The sequence below is a fragment of the Podarcis vaucheri genome, assembly GCF_965113315.1.
Source record: "Podarcis vaucheri genome assembly, chromosome: 10".
Lineage (NCBI taxonomy): Eukaryota > Metazoa > Chordata > Lepidosauria > Squamata > Lacertidae > Podarcis > Podarcis vaucheri.
This window is the reverse complement of record NC_138748.1, coordinates 65,481,813-65,490,430: the sequence shown is the minus strand read 5'-3', so window position 1 is coordinate 65,490,430 and position 8,618 is coordinate 65,481,813. Positions and strand designations below refer to the sequence as shown.

The 8,618-nt window shown below is 45.0% G+C and overlaps 1 protein-coding gene across 9 annotated transcripts in view; it reads left to right on the top strand.

Moving 5' to 3' along the window:
* The window catches only part of GATA3 (GATA binding protein 3), a 75,964-nt gene that overhangs the window by 21,438 nt on the left and 45,908 nt on the right, over positions 1–8,618 (top strand). For 7 of the 9 annotated variants that reach the window (XM_082239131.1, XM_082239133.1, XM_082239132.1 and 4 more), the window contains exon 3: positions 7,090–7,629. In XM_082239131.1, coding sequence (XP_082095257.1) covers positions 7,090–7,629 — 540 coding nt within the window. The remainder of the gene's footprint in view (positions 1–7,089; positions 7,630–8,618) is intronic. The other 2 variants (XM_082239136.1, XM_082239134.1) reach the window with 1 other exon arrangement.

The window sequence follows — 8,618 nt, the reverse complement described above, 5'->3', positions numbered from 1 at the left end:
GAATCTGTACTGAATATTCACAGAAGCAACACAATAGCACTTTCCAAGTCTGACAATGTGGCCTGCCAGTTTTCGGAGTGACACAGAACGCTTCAAGCGGGATGGCAACAAAGCACAGGCAGTCAAAAGTTTCTTAAGTTTTTTTTAAAAATATACAAATAGAAATATAAATATATTAAAGTAGTGAGAAGCAGTGCAAGAGCCTGTGCCTGTCTACTTAGAAGTAAGGCCTACTGAGTTTGATGGCGCTTACTTCCAAGTCAACACTGCAGTCTGAGCCTCTTACCTATTTCCCCAGGAGCAGGTCCCTTTAATTTCTCAGGGATTGCAGCCTTTAACCGTGTGCTTTAACAATCTGCTCCAAGCCAACTAAAAGTATTTAACTTTGGGCTGGGTCGTGCTCATTCCTGTTTGATTTTAGCATTCACCCTGAGGTGCTCTGTGTGGCTCCCAAACTCACCCACTTAGTTTGGTCTTTCTAAAAGGCTTAATTTACTCTCTCTCTCTCTCTGTGAAATTTTATTCTAGAATGAATTTTTAAAAGGGTGAAGAAATAATGTAGTAGGCAGAAATGTATCTATGCAGTTAAGGAGAGCACGATAAATTGGTGGGTGAGGAAGAAGAATATTTGTGAATATATATCTCAGAGATATATTCACCCCCCCAAAAAAATAATAAATCCCAAACTTTTCCAGCTGCAGATTTAGCTCTCGCTTTTCAAGCCCTTCTCTGGTTTCCCTCGCCCAAAAATTGGGAAATAAAGTTGGGGGTGGTGGAAGAGAACTAAATTTCCCCAAATGTTTCAAAGAGCAAAAAAGGGCCTCCTCCGCCTCCGGGGAACTGAATGAGCAATATTAATCCCTGATTAGTAATTGCCTTGCCCCGCTGTTAGTCTTTACAAGACATTTCAAAATATCGTTAACCCTTCCCCTCCGAGTTGCAAAACAATCGCTTTGATCTAACGTGAATTTGAGTGACTCTGACGCCGCTTGCCCAAGAGCGTTTTCACACCTGAGGACTAAACTGGGTTAGAAGGAAAATCTCTCCCCATACCCTCAGAAGAGTCTTCATTGTTCCAAAATGCCCATGCTATTTAAAAATGGGTCCCTTTTCAAATACACCCTCGCCCCTACCGTCCACAATATGCACACAGGGCAGTATAGCTTGCGAGGGCTATTTCGTTTTTCCTGTGAAAGTTGCCTAGTTTATCTCTTCTTGGGCAAACAGAGCCAAGCCGCCCACCCCCGCAAACTCAGAGCCAAAGAATTTCGGGCTTTTGCTTGTTGCTGCTTCACCCTTGATTTAATCGGGACTGACTTCCAAAACGAACCTGGGAAGATCGTAGTTCTGGCTGCGTAGCAGGGCAGGGGGACGCCAGTGGGTTTTAAAAACAAAGATCCTAGCTTAACTTGGGTGGCTGGAGAGTGCTTGCTCCAGAACTTTGATTTCTTCATCCCAAAGTCTGGTTGCAAAGCAAGAGTTTAGGTAGTTGTGCTTGCAAAATCTGCAACTATCTATCCGCTCGGAATCGTCTCTGTATATTTGAACTCTCCGAATAATTCACAATATCACTAAACAGCAACAGGAGAAAGCTGGCTTGAAAAGTTGAAGATTCCCCCTCCGTTTAACCATTAGAGTAGACTGCTCAACCCCCCCCCCCAGTCAGTTGCAACTTGGTCAATTAAAATGAAAGGTGAGATGTTTTTAGATCCTCAACCTGAACTCATTTTTTAAAAGAAGGAATGAATGCCTTTCTGATTTTTCCTCTCTGTGGAAAATGTCCTGGTTACATTTACTTGCAAGGAAATCCCATGGATTTAAGAGGCACCTTAACATGTGGTTAGGATTGGGGAGAGACCCTGTTAAAATCCTAACTTGGGAAACTGTAGAAGTCATTGATTTGAATGGGACCTTCTTGCTTCGGAATACATATAATAAGGATGTCCTCTTTCTCTCTGTGTGAATGCTTTAAGCTTGAGCATCTACATGTTTACTCAGATGTAAGTCCCCTTGAGTTGAACAGGGCTCCTTTCAAAGGAAGTGTAAAAAGGAGAACCGCCTCAATTTGGATCATTGGATAGTTTTCTGGTTCAAAAACCAACACAGGCAGACTCAGGAAACTTTTAACCGCTACCATGAGAAATTCTTGTGGAAAAAGTAAAATTTGGAGCTGTCTGACTGACAGAGGTTTCTTTTTTTGGGCCGGGGGGGGGGGTGAAGAAGAAAGGAAAAGGAAAAACTTACTCAAATAATTCTGCAAAATAATAATATTTTTTTTTTAAAAAAAGACATTTTCAGTCAATTTTTGGCATGTGTCGCTGAACGACATACTGGAAAACTGCCTTTCTTGCTTCGATCATAAACCTATTAAATTGGAATTAATACTTCCAAGTACTTGGATTTAGCATGGTAATTTGTGTGTGGGAGGGAGACTGCCACCCAGTCAGCCACAGGTTGACTTAAAATGTTTCTCATTGGTTTCAACAAGATGCTAGTTGCAATCTGAAAGCTGTAACATCATATGTGTCTACTTGGGAGTAATCCCCTTTGAGCACAAGGAGGCGACTGTGGAAACACAGGTATTTTGTATTTGCAATCGTACACCAGGCCAGGTTTGCTGGAACCCATGCATGTTTATCTGGGAGCCGGTCTATGTAATTTGGTGGGACTTACTTCTGAGTAAATATGCAGCATTTTGGACTGCATAGGGCTTTCTTGGAAAGGAGGCTGCAAGGTCCGAAACAGGATATTTTAATAATAACCAGGAATTTTTAAAGCCCATTTAAAAAGATGTGCAGCGTTTGCTCTCTGAAGATTATTCCACTTTTACTCCCAAGTATGGCACAGGTTTGAAACTTGATTTCTGTGAGGTGCAGGCATGATCCTAAACACATTTCCTCAAATGTAAACCCCCCTGAAGTCCATGGGGCTTGGTCCCAAGTAAAGTGTGATAGGACGGCCGCCTTATCCAGCATTTACTTAGCAGGAACTAAGACTGATTGAGAGGGGGTGTCTTACATCCGAGTAGATCGGCTTAGGATCAGGTTGTTGAAGTCCCAACTCCAGTGCGTTGGGCTGATTTTTCTAGCAAACATGATTTAAGTGCCCTGGGCTCCTTTTGGGGGAGAAGGGCAGGATATAAATTTAATGATTATAATAATATGTATTACAAAGGTATGGGCAGGCAAAACCAGCGCTTCAAGAGGTAGGGAGCTGAAAGAAGTCTGGCTTAAATCTATCCTTCTGGCCTAACTGGGTGATTATTCCTCCTGCCCGATGCTGTTTCAAAGTTCCCCCTGCTATCTTGCAAAAGGTGGGGAGTCCTTGTTACGGGTTTTTGTCAATTTCACGTGGCCTCCTGGTTCAAGAAGCCGTGCAGGATTGATTGGGGAAGGCCCATTAGCAGGGATTGATTTGTCCAAGGAAGGAGGGTGAGTGGGGAACATTGCGAAGAGAGAGAAGGAACTCTGAATGGGATCATTCACCAACAAGGAATGATTGTTCTCAGTTACCCTTTACCTTAGAGTCCGTGTGAGAGTGTAGACACCGAATTGGAGCCTGTGCGCGTGTTCACAGGCAACTTAACTCGTGGTACATTTTATCCACGTTCGCGACATTCTTCTAGAGAAGCGTGCGTAAGACCGTTGTCTTCTCACCTTCTTAAGAAGCACACAAACACGCAGGTAAACGGAAGGAAGGGCCCTTTTACATGGTACAAACTCTGCTCTCTTACCTACTCCTGTGGTCCTGGGCTTTCTGACCCAGCAGGGTTGCCAACTGATCAGAAAGGAAGTGAGCTGGCTTCCTCTTCTGCCTCGAGCAGAAGGCAGCCTGACACAGTAGGGAGATACGGCAGCATTCTCACCTGTCAATGCCTGTGGAACAAAAGCCTGCTGTTAAAGGCACAGCTACAGTGTCCAGTCGAAAAGTTGGCCGCATTACTGAGGAGGGCATCTTTAAGGTCCTTTCCTTACACTGCTACATTTTAGGCATACACTTAAAAAAATGTCAGGTGTGAAGAAATCATAAAACACCATTGAAACTTCCACTGAACTAAACCCCAGAATTTTAAGGAGTTGGACTAGATGACCAGAGGGTCCCTTCCAACTCTACAATTTTACAATTCTATTATCAACTTGTATTTAAGATACAGAGGTGAATGTTTTGTGTGTTCATGCCTAGCCTAAGCATTTTTTACTTGGAAGTATTTTAAGCTCCACAGTAATCAGTGTAATGTACTTTCCTGTCGATGTTTAGCCTTAGGATTTAAGTGGGGCTTAGGGTCAGAAACCGACACCCCCCCCCCAAGCCTGAAGATGTAGATGTTAGTCCCATTTATTCCAAAAAGTTGTACTTCCAACTCTTGAATTTGAGATCTGAGTGTTGGAGAGTTTTGTCTTTGGGCCTGACCTAATCCAACACACATTTCTGTGAAAAACAATTACCACTTCGTTGAATTTGATTTCAATTTACACACCATCATAAAATCAGGAATGGATGATAAATCCACCAGTTTGAAATGAAACTGTCTTCTACGTAGATATCTGTTTCCTTTCCAAATAACAACCTCATCTTGAAACATACTTACTCTAACACACCTGCCTCTGTTCTGTTTGTTGACTACAACTGAGAATTCGCTTCCAAGTAAGTAGATTAATTTTTAAAACATGGAGAGGGGGAGGAAAACTTCAGACTGCTTTTTTAAAAAAATAAAATAAAATCAAGTATTAGGTTTATGTAAATTTCCCACTGTATTTTCAATAATATCAACAAAATATTCTTAAGGCAAAAGATCTGGTATCTGGACCTATTAGATTGTTGTTGGAATATGCTTTGCAACTTGAATGCATCAATTTTATGTAGCAATTCAAACTTTTGCCTCTTGTTTTCTCCCTTCTCTGCTGCTGTCTTTCGCTTCAGTACTGGGGTAACACTCCCTCTGGGATTATGTCGTGTGTGAACCTATTTATGAGAACTAAGGAAGTTCAGGCCTGGGGAAGGAGGGCAAACGCAGCTCTGTAGATCTCTCTAAACCTCTGTTGAGCTCTCCCCAGCCCATATCCCTCACTGGTCCTTACCAGCACCACTTCTGACTCTCCATGAATGCTTTTGACTGCATGGAATGTGGCTTTGAACTCGTGATAATGCCCTTTTGAGCCTGGATGGAGAGATGTGTCTGTGTCTCAAAACCTCTGGCTTTTGCATGGCCTATTGGACAAAGGCTCTATCCTCTGTAGCCTCGTCCACCAGTGTCATGTGGCCCTCAGAAGTTTGTATTATGAGGGAATGTGGCCCTTCAGTGAAAAAATGTTCCCCTCAACCACTAAACACTGAGAGAGATTATTTAGCGTTCCCCACAGTGATGTGGGGAAAGGTAGAGGAGCGTCTATGGAAATCCACTAGTCCCACCGGCTAATTTTAGCAACATTATAGCCTTCTAAAAATAACAGCCAAAGGGGTTGAGTGCGAACACAGCACAGGACCCAAATGGGTTCTACTCAGAGAAGACCCACTCAGATTAATAGACTTAAGTTAGTCACGTTCATTGATGTTGACGGGCCTATTCTGAGCATGAGTCATGTTGGAGACAAGACACGATCCCCCATCACATTTGCTCCAAAGTAGTCTTATCGGAGACCGCCCTGGAGAGAGGCGGCAATTTGATGCACACTTAATTTGTTAAACTTGTTGGAACTTACTTCTGAGTAGCACTGTACTGAATTGCACTGTCAGTTGGGTCGGTACCATCACCATTCCTCTCCATTTCTGATCTCAGACTTTTATCCTGAGCAGGGCTAGCCCAGCTATAGAGGCAAAAGAGACATTTGCCTAAGGTAGGACACCAGAATATCCACGGCTCCTGCTAAGTAAATGCCACCTCCTCTGATTTGGCAGGACGCAGAGGCTTTCAAGCGCTTGGGTGTGATTAGACTTGCGCTCAAAGCGTTGGCATTTGGGTTTGAGAAGGTGGGTGGCAAAGCTTCTGTTTTGCACATGGTAGCCAACGCTTCCTTCCTGTGAACCTCAAATCTCGAATCGATCGAGGGATTTCCGTTTTGGGTTGCCAGCAGATCTGTACTCAAGGCATTCCTCGACTGGAGCCCTGGGAGAGCACCCCTTTTGCATGCAGAAGGTCCCAGGTTCAGTTCCTAGCATTGGCAGCCCGGTCCTGGGAATATCCCTGGTCTGAAACCCTGGAGAGCCGCTGCCTATGGAAAATACTGAGCTAATAATAACAATAACAACAACAACACTAATAATAATAATTTATTCTTTGTACCCCACTCATCTGGCTGGATTTCCCCAGCCACTCTGGGCGGCTTCCAACAAAGACCAAAAATACACTAAAATGTAACACATTAAAAGCTTCCCTTCAGATGTCTTCTAAAAGTTTGGTAGTTGTTCTTCGCTTTGACATCTGGTGGGAGGGCGTTCCACAGGGAGGGTGCCACTACCGAGAAGGCCCTCTGCCTGGTTCCCTGTAACTTTGCTTCTCGCAATGAGGGAACCACCAGAAGGCCCTCGGCGCTGGACCTCAGCGTCCGGGCAGAATGATGGGGGTGGAGACGCTCCTTCAGGTATACTGGGCCGAGGCCGTTTGGGGCTTTCAAGGTCAGCACCAACACTTTGAATTGTGTTTGGAAATGTACTGGGAGCCAATGTAGGCCTTTCAAGACCGGTGTTAGGTGGTCTCGGCAGCCACCCCTAGTCACCAGTCTAGCTGCTGCATTCTGGATTAGTTGTAGTTTCCGTGTCACCTTCAAAGGGAGCCCCACGTAGAGTGCATTGCAGTAGTCCAAGTGGGAGATAACTAGAGCATGCACCACTCTGGCGAGACAGTCCGCGGGCAGGTAGGGTCTCATCCTGCGTACCAGGTGGAGCTGGTAGACAGCTGCCCTGGATACAGAATTAACCTGCGCCTCCATGGACAGCTGTGAGTCCAAAATGACTCCCAGCTAGATGGACCATTGGCCCAACTCTGTTGTGACTGAGCTCATCTGACTTACGGGTCCCTAAGCTGTCCCACCACCCTACTTCCTTTAGGGAGACGTTGGCTAATGAGGAACTGCTTTTGTCTTTCTGTCCTAGCAGGTGGTCAGGTGTGCCGCCCGCCATTGCTTCATGGTTCTCTCCCTTGGCTGGATGGGAGCAAGGCTTTGGGAAGCCACCACAGCACCGCCCCATGGAACCTCAGCCCCTTCTCCAAGACCCCCATCCACCACAGCTCGCCTGGACCTCTCTCCGTCTACCCTCCAGCGTCCTCCTCCACTTTGTCTGCGGGTCACTCCAGCCCACACCTCTTCACCTTCCCGCCGACCCCTCCCAAAGATGTCTCCCCGGACCCCTCCATCTCCACCCCAGGCTCCACTGGGTCCAGCCGGCAAGAGGAAAAAGAGTGCATTAAGTACCAGGTGTCTCTGGCCGAAACTATGAAGCTGGAGTCTTCTCATTCCCGAAGCAGCATGGCCTCATTAGGAGGGGCCTCTTCCTCAGCTCATCACCCCATCTCCACTTACCCTTCCTACGTCCCTGAATACGGCTCTGGACTTTTCCCTCCCAGCAGCCTGCTGGGGGGATCGCCGACCGGTTTCGGGTGCAAATCCAGACCAAAAGCACGTTCCAGCACAGGTAGGGTCCTTGACGGATTCTTAAAATGCTTCTGTTTCAGGTTCAGGAAAGACTTAAAAAAAAAAATGAGCAAAGGTTAAGGATGAGCAAAGGTTAAGGGCTGGGAGGAGTAATAATATGGGGCGAATGGGGGTTGTATGGGTTTTCAGCTGCAAATTCAGACCAGAGAGCTTCCGGTGCAGGATAGGTGCTAAATGGATGACCAGTTAGAAGCCAACTCTTGTTTTATTTTTAAAAAGAAGCCGAGGATCGTTACAAGCAGAAAGCAAACTCCGGCAATGCAAAGGTCAACAAAGAGATCAAGCAGATACCACAGAACCTTTCTTCCTAAAACACTGTTGCATTCCATAACAGTTGTTATAATTTTGCTCTTCCTTTAGAAAGATCAGAACAAGCTAAGGTGGGTTTCCTGCTGGTCTCCCAGTCAGGACTTGACCAAAGGTGGGGTGGGTTAGCTTTAACAATGTGACAAGAGCCCCAGGTTCTCCCAGGCTACTCACTATTCACTCTGTCCATTTGCACATGAGAAACTCAATTGATTTTTAATGGGGATCATTTACCAGAAGAGGGAATCTTGCACATGTTTCCAGAAAACTCAGTAGGCCTACTAATTTTTGATATTTGCAGGGTTTATGCACTTTCTCCGTTTTATACACAGAGATACTTGATTTTATATCAGTTCCTCTGGCATTTAGAGACACAAATCTCTTTGGCCCGGGATCCAAATGTCACCGTTTGCAAAATGGTTAAACCAAACTATGCTGGTTTAACTACATTATGTCAATTTCGACTCCATTTTCTTCCCCCAGTTGTTATTTTTTCTGAATATAAAGTGGATTGGATTCTCCCCCCCCCACAGCAAAGGGCCGTTAACGCTTACTGAAATGTAGGTCCTATTGATTTCAATAGAACTTACTTCTGAGTAAGTGCACTTGGAATCCTTGCTGAAATTGATTGAAAAGCCAGTTTCCTTCGTTTGACATGAGTTG